Raw genomic sequence first — 16,703 nt, forward strand, 5'->3', positions numbered from 1 at the left:
GTTGATCCTGACAAACGAGCCTTACAGGTGAACGCTGCATGTGTAATGATGCTGCAGAGAGCAGGAGACACACCTGACTCTGTGTGTGTGTGTGTGTGTGTGTGTGTGTGTGTGTGTGTGTGTGTGTGTGTTTGCAGCACAAACAGACAGATTTTTCCTCTTTTTTCAGGACGGTGTCTGTCTTGTTGATGCTGAAACAATTACGCGCCTCATTGCTTCAGTTATGAGTCATTGCAGGCAGATGACTGCCGCTCCTGCCGCTGCGCGTCTGCAGAAATCTGCCGCCTGATAGGGCGGAGGAGCCGCCTGCAAACAGCCCGGAGAGAAAAAAAACAAAACGCTGTTCATTCACAGAGAAGCCGGTGGTGGTTATTTTTAGCTGGAGGAGGTGACAGGCAGCAGACGCCTTTGCAAATATTCCCAGATCCCTTCGCTCCACCTCGAATTAACGCAGGATGTCATCAACGTAAAGCCGTGCGTAAAGAAGCTGCGTGCGGCACCGCGGAAAAGACGTTTTACAGGCAGTTTAAGCCCGTTTCTGGAGGAAGATTTCCACTGTGCTCAGTGCAAACGACGCAGCCGGTGTTCCTGATTTCTTACACAGACTCTTGGAGGATCAGATCGGAGCGTTGCTGCTGTTGCTCAGGATACATTCGTGGGTTTAATTATTCTTTTTTGGGAGCGCGGACACCGAGCGAGCTGCGTCCGTCAGGTGCAGAGCAGAGAGAGAGAGAGAGCATCAGATCCGCCCAGCAGAGGTAAGAGACAGAAAGACAACAGCAGTTTAATGAATGAGCACACACACACACACACACACACACACACACACACACACACACACACACACACACACACACAGGCCTGCCTGATATGAATCCAGAAACGTCGGTCACACCTGAGCCGGTGCGCCACCGGAGCCAACACGTTTAAATGAAGGTTGTTTCATGACGTTCGTTAAGGCTTCGTGTGTGAGAGCTCCTCCGGTGTCCCCGCGGCGCTGAACGTTGATCTGAATGTTATCTGAATCATTGGCTGTCAGTTTTCTGCTCCACTTCCTTCATATCCGAACTCGATTATATGGACCCTTCTGAATTTTATGGGTTTTGCACGTCGGTCATAAAACCCAATAAAAGACAATGTTCCTGCAATATCCCGTAATAATGTCACAGGTGCAGGTGTGCACTGAGTCATTAATGTGCTGTAGTGTGTCTGTAATGTTTCATCTCCCTACAGGATGTAAGCAGACACATCCTCCCCCCCCCCCCCATGTCATATTCACCGCGTGAATACACAATATTCCTTATTATCCTACATCATTATGTTTCCTCTCCATGTACAGCTGTGGGTTCATGTGCTGTCATTAAGGTGCATGTTCCACCCGTGTCTGTCCTCAGTGATCATGTGTCTGCTGTGGTGTCTCTAGAATACTCTCTGGCCTGTTTCATCTCTGAGGGCTTGTATAATGTTCTATCTTCATATCGACTTTAAAGTGTCTTAATTGTGATTTTTATGGCGCTTTTTACTGGTGCAGGGGGATGATTCAATATCATTACTTAAGATATGATTTTATCTCTCTGTCAGGTTCTCGGTGCTTCCTCTAAACCTTAGAGGAAGCATTTGATTACACAGCTAAGCGTGTGCAGCTGTGCTGGCAGATCTGAGGTTGTGCTGAAGCTGCGTTTTATCAAACCACTGAAACCTAAAGTACTCATACATACATGTGCCTAAACCCTGCATCTGTCCAGGGTTTCCACCACAGGCAGTACTCCTGAATGCAGGAAGTGTTCTTATTGGATGTTAATACCCACATCAAGCATGTCAGTAACCTGACTTCACATCTGAAAAGAAGGAAAGGAACGTTTCACGTTCTTTCTTCTAAGTATGTGGTTTTTTATCATAACGAAGAGAAGCAACATTTACAGAACTGAATAAAATAAAATGATGGGTTTGTGCATCAGTGCTTTGCTGTTGCCTGATGATTCTGTTGACCAATCAGCAGGCGGCTGTGGTTCTAGCTCCACCTTTAAGTTCGTAGAGAAAACAGGAGAATGGAGTGTAGCCACAGCGTCTGCCAATGAGAACACAGAAATAAGGCCTCAGACACAGCAGTGCTTTGAGCTAAATGCTAATGTCATCATGCTAATATGCTCACAACAACAATGCTAACATGCTGTTGAAGCATTTCAGTTTAGCATGCTAACATTTTCTACTAAAGCAGAGAGTTGGACGAATTAAAACGCTGACTGATGATGGCGCGAAATTAAAAATCAGAGCATCACCGAGCGTATTTCAGGTCATGCTGAGGGGAACATGAGCGTCTACAGGTGTCAACAGTATTACAGCGTTTTTATTTTATTCATTTTTAGCCTTATTTATATTTTAGCAGTCATACAGCTAACGGGTTAGCATCTAAATGCTGCCTCAAAGAAAACTGTATCTCTCTTTAATACGCTATAAAGTAGACATTGTGTACTAATGTAATAATGTAACAGTTTGGCGCTTATTATAGACAAACTCATGGTGATTTAACATTTTGTTCCCTTGAAGCTGATACACGGTAGCCTACGCTGTGTGATGAGAGCATGAATCCAACTGCAGCTCAGGCCAGTTTTAATTTGAGATGTTCAGTGTTTTTTGTCAGTTGTTTTTCTCAGAGGTCCCTGAAGTGTTTTTGAAGGGCAGAGAGATTCAGAAACAAACTGACTGAAGCACAGCTCTGATGTGCTGGAAGCTAAGTTATTCTGGCTAATGGTTTGTCAACGCGTGGCCGACGTCCAGCAGGCACAGAGCGACATGATCGTCCCAGGACAGTCGTGTTCACTTGCTTTCAGCTCTGTTTTTGGTCTCCTCCACCTCCTGAGGAAATATCTGCTCTTTAGCTGCTAAATGCTCCATATGTTCACCAGCTAGTCTCTGACTGTGTCCGTCCGCTGTTTGCTGCTGAGCAGGTCGTGTTCGGTGAGTTTGTCAGGAAACATCAAACACTGAGACTGAACCCGACAGGAAATGTACTGCAGCCAAAACCAGGAGCTAAAGATGGAGATGGAGACGATTCTCTGAGAGGTCACGGTGAACCTTTGACATTGCTCCGTGTCATTTGCATCAGTGTTAATTTGAACCTCAATACGGATCTTTAACTTTTTCTAGTGTTAACACTTAATCAACAGCACACTCAAAAATCCAGTGATTTCAGTCAACAAGCTGCCATTTTTCAGCACAATCCATTCTGACATTTTCAATTGTAAAAGTGTTAAATAAACCAGATCCATAGTTAAGGTGTTTAGAGGGACAAATCTGCAGGTGACTTGATTTAATTTAAGTGCAGAATCTGATTATCTAAAATCTGTGGAAAAGACCTTCAAGATCACTCGACATTCAGCAGAAAGTGTGTTATTTTCTTGAGTGACCTAAAAAAAAGCCTAAAAATGCACAGACTGAAGCTGTCGGTTTAACGTTCCCCACGACCAGAGTCATCGTTTCAGAGTCATTTTTCCTCCTGCAGTCCCTGACAGAGAGGATGAGTCTCCACTGACACAGCCATCCACGCGAGCTTCAACCCAGCAGGATCTTCAGCTCTGACTCACCTGCTGCTCACATCCATTCAGCGCTCACACACGAACCCTTCACGCAGAGCGACCCTAACCCTACCTGACTGCGAGGTCGACCTGAGAGGCAGCTCAGGCTTTTATTTGACTTCATCTGACTCGACAGTTGAAGTCTAACAGGAAATGTTTGTTTGCACTGTGTCTTTGTTCAACACTCTGCGGGTTTGGTGGCTCTTTGTGCTGAATCATATTTGGCTGCAGCTTGTCGTCGCGAAAAACTTCTAAAATGTCATCTTTCCTGGAACAAAGAGGAGCAGCTTTGTGAAGCTTTTGGCTCATCCAACAGGTTTCAGAATAGTTTCATCACTGCGAGAGGCTGGAGGATGTTCTCAGAGGATCGTGTGATCCGTAAAAAAGAAAACCCATTAAGCTCTTAACTGCCTTTGTCATGAAAGTCATTAGAAACTCACAGTGGTTAGTTGTGTTGGTAGGTAGGTCGTGTTGGTAAAGACCATCATCATTCCCAAGATGAACCAAGTGAGAGCACAGTGCATTGTACGATCGCCTATTCTGACAGAAAACAAATGAAGTTTGCTGTCAGTAAAGACACGTTAAGTATCAACAGTTCTGTAACTTGTGATCTGAAGTTGACCTCAATGAATTTACTTGCATTTTAAAGCTTCACCCGTGACGTTGATGTCTGTGTGTCAGTCCACCACTTCGGTCCAACAACCGTTGGATGGACTGAAATGCTGCTCAGGTTTTCATGTCCTCCGCTGGATGAACTGTAATAGCTGGTCATCACCTGACTGCTCCTCCATCGTTTGGTCAGAATCTTACTTCATCCAATACGTCAGTTGATGAACAACAGCAAGTGTTGGCATGATAACACATTGTGAGCATGTTAGCATACTGAGGTTAGCATTAAGCTCTGCGGTGCCGTTAGCATGGCGGCAGACTCCCATCTTAAAATCTGATAACACAGATCAACACAGGACACTGAACTGCAGCTTTAAAACTGTGAAACACGGAAGGAAAACACAGGGATAGTGAATAATAGTGAATATAGGGGATATGTCCTTCCTTCACCTTTGTTTGAAGGATTTTCATGGTACTGATTGTGTTTTCTCTCATCAAACCAAACCTCAGATGGCGAAGGCAGACCAGCGTTTCGGCCAGCGGGACGGCTCCGACCAGAACTTTGACTACATGTTCAAGCTGCTGATCATCGGTAACAGCAGCGTGGGGAAAACGTCCTTCCTGTTCCGCTACGCCGACGACTCCTTCAGCAACTCTTTCGTCAGCACCGTGGGCATCGACTTCAAGGTGAAGACAGTGTATCGCAACGACAAGAGGATCAAACTGCAGATCTGGGTGAGGATGGACTGACTGAGGTTTAACTCTGCACCTGTCGCAAGTTATTGTTACTGTTCATCATGGAGGGACGAGTCAATGAATGAAGGATGAAGGATGACTTCTGACAAGAGATGAACGCAAACAAATAATTATTTTATATGAGAAAAACAAGAAGAAACTTTTAGATACTCAAACAGATTTACAGACATAATCATCTTAAATACACAGAAAAACACAGGGACCTGTTTGCAGTTTGAAGAGACTCAAATGAACATAACTGTAACGCAGTACCAGAACATGCCATAATGTACTGTAACGCAGTAACAGAACATGCCATAATGTACTGTAACGCAGTAACAGAACATGTCGTGATGTACTGTAACGCAGTAACAGAACATGTCGTAATGTACTGTAACGCAGTAACAGAACATGTCGTGATGTACTGTAACGCAGTACCAGAACATGTCGTAATGTACTGTAACGCAGTAACAGAACATGTCGTAATGTACTGTAACGCAGTAACAGAACATGCCATAATGTACTGTAACGCAGTAACAGAACATGTCGTGATGTACTGTAACGCAGTAACAGAACATGTCGTGATGTACTGTAACGCAGTAACAGAACATGTCGTAATGTACTGTAACGCAGTACCAGAACATGCCATAATGTACTGTAACACAGTAACAGAACATGTCGTGATGTACTGTAACGCAGTACCAGAACATGCCATAATGTACTGTAACACAGTAACAGAACATGTCGTGATGTACTGTAACGCAGTACCAGAACATGTCGTAATGTACTGTAACGCAGTACCAGAACATGTCGTAATGTACTGTAACGCAGTAACAGAACATGTCGTAATGTACTGTAACGCAGTAACAGAACATGTCGTAATGTACTGTAACGCAGTACCAGAACATGTCGTAATGTACTGTAACGCAGTAACAGAACATGTCGTAATGTACTGTAACGCAGTAACAGAACATGTCGTAATGTAGTATCCTGTCACACTCAGCAGTGTGTCGGGAGCAGACTGCTGCAGTGTAACATGATGTTCTGCTCTCAGTCAACAACAAGCTGTTGGGAGGAAAAGAAAAAGCAGACACACAGACCTCAGCCTGTATCATCAGTGGTGATGTTGTTGCCATGGCAACAGCTCTTCATGCACACTCACTCTCTGGCTGACACACGTACAGGCACAGACACACATACTCATCCACACACACACACACACACACACACACACACACACACAGTGCTGTCTTCACTGGCAATTAAAGAGACCTCTGAGGGTGAAGCGTTTGAGACCCAGGAGGAGACCGAGGACCCTGGAGGAGTGAGGGAGAGTGGTGAGGAGGTGTGTGTGTGTGTGTGTGTGTGTGTGTGTGTGTGTGTGTGTCTATGGCGGGGGGTGGTGGGTGGGGGGTGCAGTGCCGTAAGTGGGGCTAATCAGAGCTGATTGATTCAAACTGAAAGTGATGAGTAAAAATAGATACAGCACACACACATAAACACACACAAACAAAGTAAAGCAACAAACAGTTCAGCAGTCTTTGTGTTTACTTACATTTATGATAATTTTATCATTGTAGCAAGGCTAATGACAAAATGCTTGTTTTATTTTTGTTAAAATAATGAGGCGTTCAGGTGTCAGTCCAGTACAATAGTCATTAATCTAAATACAGGGACTGAAAACCTTCAGTGGGAGGAGACGCTGTGTGATCAGGGCTAGTTGACCAGGCTGGGTCACCAACTGGACCAAACAGCAGCTGATCGGGGCCCCTCGTAGCCCCGGTTCACTGCATGTCAGTTGGTTTTAGTAATTTGATGATGCTACGACAAATAATTAGCAACAGTACACAGACCTCTGTGTTCAACAGTAACATTAACTGTACTATTATTTTTGACTGATGATCAATTTCAGCATGTTTTAGGATAATGTTAGCTGCAAATGAAATAGATGTGACTTTTTTTTACCAAAATGATTGAAATGGTCGTACATTTTCACACCCTGAGTCGTGTCTGCAGATATCGCACTAACAACCTTCACTTAAGAGATGGAACACCTTTTCAGGGTGTAACCTCAGAGGCAAAACCCAGGGCAGAAAACCCTGACGTACCCACAACACTGGCTGCTGCTCGTTCAGCTCATTGCTTTGAGTGCGAGGCGACTCGTGCCTTTTCCACACGTACACGGGCATTTTTTAAACTGCAGCTTTTTCTCTGTTTTGGTCTTTGATTGTCACACAAACGCAGCTTTGGGTCAATAGAAACTGAGCTCTGTTTGCAGAGTTCAGTGTAACGAGGGAAAACAGAGCCTGGATGGATTCATACAAGACGTGGTTGGACCTCTTGAATGGAGGAAGATAAACCTGTGGCTTCAGATGAGTGTTTCAACATTTGAATCAGCTCTACGGTGGCTGAACAGTATGAGAACGCTGTTCAGAGAGGTTTGCTTATGCTGCTTGATCATCAGCTACCTCTGAAAGGAGGCGAGGCTGTTTGAAAAAAGCTGACTTGTACTGATCCCACCAGCTGTCCACATACTTTAGTCCACTTTCTTCTCAGTCCGTGTTTCCTGGTTTGAGCCTTTTAGTTCCAGTGAAAGTATATCAAATTCAATGTTCAGCTGTCCGCATACTTTTGGCCATGTTGCTGGAGTGCAGTGATGTTTTCCTCTGCGGGAATCAAACACACATTTCTCTGCTTTCAGCTAAACTGAAAGGAGTCAGTCACTGCCTGAGGCTCTGCTTATCACCCTCGATGATTAATGTCGCTAATGCACGCGCGCACACACACACACACACACACACACACACACACACACACACACACACAGATAATCACGCTCCATATCAAGTTTCAATTAATTAAATACATTTGAGCACTCGGCATAAGAAGAAGGAGAAAACCAGGGATTGTTGAATGAGGGAGAGGAAGTGAAGCAGAAAAGAGCTAAATTTAGAGGAATGACTGCACCCAGACCAGCTGTGGTGGCGTGAGGATGAAATGGTGGAGAATGGCGGCTGAATGTTGAGGGAGTCGTCGTGGACGAGTGTGAAAGTCACATTGAGGCTCAGCTGGTTTGATGCAGTCGGCTGCAGATCGATCGGTGCTTCAGATAAGAAGGTTGAGAGTCTTTGAGGAGGCTGAAACGAGTCGGCCTGTTCGGATTGAAGCTGTGAGGCTGCAGAAGAAGAAGAGTCGCTGCTCAACGTCCAAATCCATGACGTTTTTATTTAGTATGTCATTAAGTGCTTTTCCAACTGCCTGATTTAATGCACATTTTAAATTTGCATATAAACAGAATTTGTACACTTATTATCAATATTATCATATTGCTGACATGATACTTCCTCTTGTCCAGTGAGAAGAAGAAGAAGAATTAACGAGCTCACATGGTGTCATTAATGGAAGAATGATTTTTATTTCAACAATGAAAATAATGGCAGACTTCCTCGACATGTCCAAGACTCACGGCGGACACTAATGACATGTTAATGCTGAAGATGATCATTCTTTTGTCTTTGTAGATATCACATTGTACTAACATTTATTTATTCATTAACATTTTTACACAGCAGTGGACACATTTTAGGTTTGCCGACAGAAATTCACCCCAGTCTTTAGATTAACTTCCCGCTGCCTCGTTTATGTTCATGTTTCCTTACTGTACACCTGCTAATGACCCCTGCAGGTAAGTCACTGGCAGTCCTGTCTCTGCAGAGCCCTGAGGACAGGCTAGGACGGGGATTTCCTGTCCAGTCTGAGCAGCAGCAGTTTGTATCTGCAGCTGCGAACATAACGATGACAAATGAAGCTGGAAGAAGTATTCAGATCTCTTACTTATGTGAAAGTAAAAGTCCTGCATTACTTAAAAGTAAAAGTGTGAAAGTGTTAACAACTCGCGGTCAGAATGATGGAGACAGCCTTGTCGATGCTTGAGTCTTCATGGAAGCGGCAGTTGCACCATTAGCCAAATCAAACAGTCTGGTTTTGATGCCAGAATATATCAGATAATATCCCAGCTTAGTGTGTTTGGTTGAGGGCTTATCCCTGCTGGCTGTCAACAGGATACAGTGTCCAACAGTTTACAGACAGACGACCAGCTGACTGACGCAGTGAGGCCGTCCAGCGCAGTGAAACGTAAAGCTACACACAGATCTCCAGGTTGACATGCATGTGAACGTATCTGAGATCCTGGTGCATGTTTGCTGCGTGAAATATCAAAAGGGCAGATGGCTGTTAAGTTTCACAGTCCCGCTCCCCAGAGGATGAACTGCCACCTTCAGAAACCAGTTTTCGTGACCTCTGCTCCAGAGGATGAGCCTTTGTCGACCTTTGCTGTCTGATAAATGCCCAGTGTGCTGTTTCATCCTGTGCGAACGCTGCAGCCTCAAGGCGACGCTCAGTCTTGACAATGAACGTTATGAGAGTTTTGATCTGTATTCCTGAGTAAAACAGATGTGTGACGGGCTCTTTGTTTTTGTCTCCAGGACACGGCGGGACAGGAGCGTTACCGCACCATCACCACGGCTTACTACCGCGGCGCCATGGGCTTCATCCTCATGTATGACATCACCAACGAGGAGTCCTTCAACGCCGTCCAGGACTGGTACTGCTCAGAGGCTAGCGTGTGCGCATCTGTGTGTGTTTGACATTGTGTTTCAAATAAAGTCCTTCAAATGTGCTTTCAGGGCCACTCAGATCAAGACGTACTCATGGGACAACGCCCAGGTGATCATGGTGGGCAACAAGTGTGACATGGACGAGGAGAGAGTCGTACCTCCGGAGAAAGGAAAGCACCTCGCCGACCAGTTAGGTGAGACGTTGCTGCTTGAGTGCTGCTAAATACTCTTCAGCTCAGGTTTCAGAGTTAGCAGAGATCTAATCTGGCTGCCAGAAGGAGGTTCACATTACCTGAAGGACCTGCTGTAGAGAAACTATGACTGTAGAGATCATTTTTCAAACAATGGCTCATTGATTTCAGACAGAAGTGGACAAACGCAGCTTCTCATTTCACATCAGCAAGCGTCGAGACACTGACTGATTTCTCAGCTGTGTATGATAATGAGATAACGGGAGCTCAGAGCTGCGGAGTGATGCACAGAAGGCTGAGGCTAAAGCTAACAAGCCCCAAGCAAAAAGTCATCATCCTCACCAGCTGATGATTCATGTAGAAGACATGGAAACAGAGGAGCAGCGCTGCTCTTATGCTGCAGTGCAGAGGCAGACAAATGTCTAACAAATGTTCTATCAGACTGTCTCATTCTAACATAACACCGTCAGGACGCAAGGACAGGAGGAGCAGTCAGGTCACAGAGAACCAGGAGCTCGTAGCTGCAGTTATTACTGGGGTGGAGGTCAAACATGGCCCACGTGCTGTAAGAGGGTTTTAAAAGTTAAACTCAACATCAGACATAAATCCAGTCTGAATGGAGCTCTGGAAGACAGATGACCATAACACATCTCTGCACCGTGTTTCAGTTGAGAGAAATGATTTGTTCATGTTATGAATAACAGTAAATACCAGTTTTCTGAAGGAAGAAGTTAAAACCAGTGACTCCTCTTAATATTTTTCCACTTTAAAGTTTGCAGTGCTTTAAAACTGATGTTTACCAGACTTCAGATATAACTGGGTTTCTGAGCAATATTCATGTGTACTGTGAGAAAGAGCAGCTGCTCGTCTGTTAAGCAGGTAAAATCCAGCCAAAAATGACTCAGCCCTGCGGTGTGTGTACTGAGGAATACCGAAATAATGTAATTGTATCACTAACTGCCCGAGGCCAAAGAGAACAGACATTAAGAATCACAATACTGGTTTTAGAAGTATTTCTCCACTGATGTGAGTCTAATAAATGTAAACGCTGCAGGCTTGATTGAAACAACAGTTTACTGCAGAAAGTTTCACAGCGTTCAAGGAAACATCGCTAACCAGGTCAGCAACCTCTGCGTCCTCGAGCAAAGCCATGCTCGAAAACTGTGCTGTGAGCAGCTACAGATGGAGAGCGAAAGATAAAAATGATGACATTTCATTTTAATCATGAATAAAAAAAGTACAGTGTGTATAAAGTACAAAGTGACTGAACTGCTCTCAGATGTTGGAGTCATTTATCCAGCCTGCATCTGTGGGATGTCTCACCACAGATAGATATTTGTGAAGAGGGAAGAAGAGTCTGAATACAGCAAACACACCTTGAGATGCCCAAACAGGTGAAACCACGCCCAACCTCAGTCTGAAAACAGGCTTTAAAGGCCTGACGACAGAGCGGCGCTCGCTCAGGCCACTGCTCTGGCTTTAGATGAGGTCCACCTGTGACTCCTTGTCATAGATTTAATACAGTATTACTAATTGGTTCAGCTGTACTCGTATAAACTGTCAGGTAGTTTTAATTAATAAATTTATTATGAAACATCATATTTTCCTTCAAAGTAACTAAAAGATACAGCTGTCAGATAAATGTAGTGAAGTTAAAAGTACAATGTTTCCCTCTGAGATTTAGTGGAGTAGAAGGAGAAAATGACATGAAAAAAAGACTCACGTAAAGTAAAAGTACCTCAAATTTGTACTTAGGTGTAAACGTACTTATTTACATTCCATCACTGGACAGATTAAAGTTTGACCTGCTGAGCCAAGTACACGCAGTGTTAGTTATGAATGAAATACTTTGTGTAGCTCTGAGAAAACGTTGGGACAGTTCAAAGTGACCAAGCTGCAGGTGTTCAGGTTGAACTGTTTGACCCTCTGCTCCTGCAGGCTTTGAGTACTACGAGGCGAGCGCCAAGGAGAACATCAACGTGCGGCAGGTCTTCGAGCGCCTGGTGGACATCATCTGCGTGAAGATGTCGGAGCGCGTGGATGTGGAGGCGCCGGCGGCTCCCGGCACCAAGACCACCAGACTGACCGACAAGCCCGCCCAGCTACCTCAGAAGTGCTGCTGATCATTCGTCGGCGTTCACGCCTCCGCTGTCGCCTCGTCCGTTCCCCCAAACTCTCGATAAAAAGAAAAAAACAGATTAACTATTGTAACATTCCTCAACACACTCTCTCTGCTTCAGTCCATGTTTGTGAGCAGTGAATAATCACTACGCCTACTGCGACTTCTGCTAACTAACATTTATATAGCCAGTTTCATCCCCCCGTTCCCGAGTATCCGAAGTTTGCCCTTACGTAGACGGAGGAGTAAGGGTGGCAGTGTACTCCACACAAAGTCATTTCAATTTGGCACGTTTGAAAAGGTTGTAGAGCCAACGTGGATTAAATCGCTGCGAGGAAATACTTGCATGCTAACTGCGATTTGTTTAATGATGTTTACGCTAATACAGGAAGTTAGAATAAAAGCGTGGTCGCACCAGAAAGCGGGACACTAGAGTTTATCCGTGCATCCTCGTCAGTTAGTCGCACCAGAAGCTTGTTGACAGAGTTAAAACTCACAGGGATAGTTAGCGAATCACTGTAGCTAACAAATTAACTGCTACAACGCTGAGTTTGTTACTGGGCTTCTCTGAGCTGGCTAGCTCGCTACCTGTTAGTTCACAAGCTAGTTTGCTTGGTCGCTAACAGGACAGCAGATTTTTACATTTTATTTGAGAGACTATTTATCTGTTATGGAGCAGTTTATAGTCTGAGAGAGGAGGGTTATATAAAAGTGGGCGGCGCACAGCTAATAGCTAATAATGCAGGCTAGCTTCCTTTGTTTTGAAATCTTTGGCTCTGTTCCCTCAAAGTTCAGCTCTGTCAGCACAGTTTGCTGTTGATCACTGGTAACCATTTGTGGTCACCGAAATGCTTCGTCGCTGCAAGCGAATCCTCTGATTACAGCGATTGAAATAAACTGACTGTGGCAAGAAAATTCACCATGCTGGTGTGACTGGGCTTTAAAGCTGGAATTATGCTTCTGCAGAGATTCATGTAAATGTCTCCAAGCAGATACTGATGTTGTAGGGACTGTTAGGACACAGTTCACATAAAGGCTTCTCATTATAAGGTCAGTATCGTACATCTGGCTAGCCCGCGCACATGGCCCCAGTCTTAGCTGAATGTGGAGCTTCATTTTCGTTGCACAACCACAGAAAGATGCCAAATTTGATTTTGTTGGGAGTGCACTGCTGACAGGAGCTGGAAGCAGGGTCCACAGGTAAGCACAGCACTGCCTCTCCTCTCAAAGTGTAGCACAACGAGAAACTTACAACACCACAGCTGCTCATGTTCACAAGTTTACAGGTCGTAGTCGTTAACCGAGTCATCTGCCGAAACATCGGATCGGCTGCTTCTTAAGTAGCTAGAAATAGTGAGTCCAGTCGAATACAATATGCCTATAGCCCACTAACTGTTACTGGCCTTATTTAGTGCTGTTTTTGGCTTGAAAGACGCTTCAGGGCTGCACCACCAACGCACAACTCCCAAGCAGGGCTGCAGCCAAAATCACGTGAGTCAAAGTCTTAACAGGAGCGGGTTGAGTCTGAGGCTGACGCATGTCCAAAAACCAGTCCCATGCTTCTCTGTAGGGTTTTTAACAGCGTTTTGTCAAACGGAGACTGATGCTTGAACAGGGTCCATTTAGATTATTTGTGTTGGTATTGGTAGAATTGCTGTTAGTTGTACTTTCCTGAACAAACTTTAAAACAACACTTGAACTGATTTTAATACCAGGACCTCAGGCAGGATTAGACACAAACAGTAACAGCTACAAAAAAATCTGTCAGCTTCAATATAAATGAACAGGACAGACACCTGCAGAAGCACATTGGTGCACCAAACAAAAAAATGGGTGATGCTTCTTTATATGACTTTTGCATCTTTAGGACTTTATAAATTATCAGAAAATTGTTTCAGATTTCCTAATTATTAGATTAAGAACTTGTAAAGATGAGATATTTTTCTCATAACATAAAGATCGAGATAGAAATCCTAATTCCACAAAAATGTCTCCCTTTTTTTTCTCTGGACAATCAATGTAATGCGCTTTTGCAGAAAGATGACTGTAATCTATGAGTGATGCTCTGTTCTGACTAAACCTTTCAACACGAGATTTGTGCCAAAATCTTCCTACATCTGGAAATCCTGCATCAGGAATTTATCAGTGACAAACTTGTCTTGGGTGCACAAAACAAATTTAAGTCTGCAAATCCAGATTTGAGAAAGAAAGAAAAGAAAATCCCACCCAAAAAAACAGAGACACAAAATGACAAAGTGACACAAAAGGACCACAGAGAGACTCAAAATGACCACAGAGAGACTCTATCTCTTGCTCCTATATAGGAGGTATGAGGGGCTTTTCACGTCTGTCTCTGTGTCCCCAGTGTCTCACAGTCCACAGATTGCAGCATTATGTAACCATATCCTCTGTTTAGCTCGTGTAAAGAAATCAGAGGTCGGGTTTAGAGCGTCGGATCTCAGAGCAGGCTGAGCTCCACCATGCAGACGCTGCTGTCACTGATCCGTGAAGCTCCTTTAAATGCACAGTCGAGCAAAGCGAAAGAACTCCTCACCTTGGGAGGAAGATACTTTGAACAAAGACAATCTGTTCTTCGCTGTGGGAGCAATGTGCTGAGAGGACATGACCTTTCGGAGCCCAACTGTAATTAAGGTAAAAGAGAAGCAGAGCTAGAGGCTTCAGAGCTGCAAACCCTTCGAGTTCTAATCTTCAAGATTTTAGATCCTCAAGGGACAAACGGGAAACAAGGCGTGCATGTCCTGTACTGAGCTGCTGTCACGCTGTTGTATTGTGGCATCTTGTTCTGCTGCTGCTTTGACGGCTGTCAGTGGACACAATGAGGACTCGGTCGGTGTGTGCGAGGCGTCAGTTTGTGGTACAAACTGCCAGAGCTGACAATGTGCAGCTTTGAAGATGTGAACAAAAAAGGCAAACTGCTTGTTCACACCAAGAGACAAAATGACCCTTCAAACCATCAGATACATGCAGGTTTCTGTCCTTGTTCACCCTCACAACTGCTGTCCCCGTGGATCCGTCTGTCCATGGTGGAGGAGCAGCAGAGATATTTCCTCTCTCCATCTCTTTCGGATATTTGATGGTCTAAAAAACTACTCAATTAAAAGTAGAAATAACTGATACATAAATGAAAGTAGCTGCAGCCCAACTGTAGATCTGAGAAGCACTTTGTCTGAAGAGGCTTTGAGGTTGACCATTCTCAAACCTCGACCTGATCGGTTTACAGGAGTTTGGTTTTGTGCACTTTGTTTCGTGGTGACCAAACGTCCATGTCGGGTTTTCTAATGTTTCCCAGCAGTAAATGACCAAATTGTCAAAGTTAAGAGTCCAAACTGGACATAAAAAATGGACTAAGACTCAGATCAGACCCCCTCCTGCCTGTCAGAGACTCAACCCCGGACTGCCGCTGCAGCCCTGCTTCATGGTGGCTTACAGCTTTTGCACTGGCCGACACAATCCAGCGGCGCGCTGAGGGCGTTTTCCTCTCACACTCATGTGAGCAGAGCTGAGTGAAGAGCACACGGTTCCCTCTTCCCCTTTAGCAGGTGTAGTCACGTAGCCGTCATGTTCGCAGTGTTTCCTTCATGAACGTGTGTGTGTGTGTGTGTGTTTGTGTGAGTGAGTGTGTGTGTGTGTGTGTGTGTGTGTGTGTGTGTGTGTGTGTGTGTGTGTGGTGTTAGAGCCAACATGTTCTATTGTTGCTTATGGTTATCATGATATTTATTGCGTGTTCAGTTGTGAGGGTTTTTGTGTTTGTGTACAGTATCTTCGATGGAAGTGTGATATTTTGATAATGTCAAGTCAGCTGAGATACAGTACGTGTATAAGAAAGACTTCAAGAAAAAGGGACGATAAGGAGAACAAAAATTTGTGCATTTATTATTAAATATTATGATGATAGAAGATAAAAATATCCTGCCAAATTGTTATATAGCTTCCACAGCGCACGTTTTGTGTGTAACTCCCCACCATGTGTCTTCAGATTGATAAAAACATACAATAATATTGACATTGTCTTCATATGATTATTTTTTAAGTGAATTTGTAAATGATAGAATTAGAAATTATAATGGTGTTGAGTATGAATTTATTTTTATGCTGTGTATACCATGGACAAATTATATAGAGAGTTTATGTAAACTTGTCGTCTTACAGTTCACTCCTGTATGGGGAGAAGCACAAAGTGATTGTACAAAATAGTGTGAATGTTTGTATATTATAGATGCAATTTAGTATAATAAAAATCACAATCTTTAATCATAAAATGAGACAGTTTTTATTCCCATCTGTTTGTGGAGTTTTTCTGCCCTCACTAGGTCTACTAATAATACTTTTAATAAAGTAAATGGACAATATATTAAATAAACCGTTGAAAAGATAACAGATGAAGATGTTGACAAGACAAAAACTCCAAAGCACATGAAGCCAAACACGAGAGGGAAAGACTAAAGGCACAGACAAAGTAAACAATCTGCATAAGTAAAAGACAAAAACAGATATCAAAGGTTTTTAAGTTATCAAGATGACAGAAGTGTTCAGATCTATAATGTAGATTTAAAGATAAGGAAGTTAAAGACTACGTTTGGCAGACATTTATTGATCTTATGTGACTAAAACTGTATTTCACTCTTATGGTTTCGCATGCGTTATGATTTTATTTAGTTATTCAGTTATTGTTGTGGTTACAGACTTAAATAAACCACTCTGTCTCATCGATTTATGTCGTAGTTGAGGGAACTAGCCTGCTGATACTCAACGGTGACCAGAACAAGTATTTTTTCTAGTGTTCGTCAATCAAACTTAACCTCTGTCGTCACAGATTTGGCCAATCATGTGGCCCGTT

At 43.7% G+C, this 16,703-nt stretch overlaps 1 protein-coding gene across 1 annotated transcript; it reads left to right on the plus strand.

Moving 5' to 3' along the window:
• The first annotated feature begins 239 nt into the window (after positions 1-239).
• rab3b (RAB3B, member RAS oncogene family) lies at positions 240-16,128 on the plus strand. Its single transcript, XM_076726790.1, has 5 exons — positions 240-758; positions 4,695-4,919; positions 9,404-9,522; positions 9,605-9,729; positions 11,665-16,128. The coding sequence occupies exons 2-5, from the start codon at positions 4,695-4,697 to the stop codon at positions 11,847-11,849; spliced, it is 654 nt and encodes a 217-aa protein (XP_076582905.1). The 5' UTR covers positions 240-758; the 3' UTR covers positions 11,850-16,128.
• The last annotated feature ends 575 nt before the right edge of the window (positions 16,129-16,703 follow it).

This window comes from Chaetodon auriga, chromosome 3, assembly GCF_051107435.1.
Source record: "Chaetodon auriga isolate fChaAug3 chromosome 3, fChaAug3.hap1, whole genome shotgun sequence".
NCBI classification, from domain to species: domain Eukaryota; kingdom Metazoa; phylum Chordata; class Actinopteri; order Chaetodontiformes; family Chaetodontidae; genus Chaetodon; species Chaetodon auriga.

Excerpts from the sequence above, each read along its gene's own strand:
- rab3b (XM_076726790.1), top strand. The coding sequence starts at position 4,695 with ATGGCGAAGGCAGACCAGCGTTTCGGCCAGCGGGACGGCTCCGACCAG. Across the intron at positions 4,920-9,403 it reads GGATCAAACTGCAGATCTGG|GACACGGCGGGACAGGAGCG; the intron begins GTGAGGATGGAC and ends TTTTGTCTCCAG. Across the intron at positions 9,523-9,604 it reads TTCAACGCCGTCCAGGACTG|GGCCACTCAGATCAAGACGT; the intron begins GTACTGCTCAGA and ends ATGTGCTTTCAG.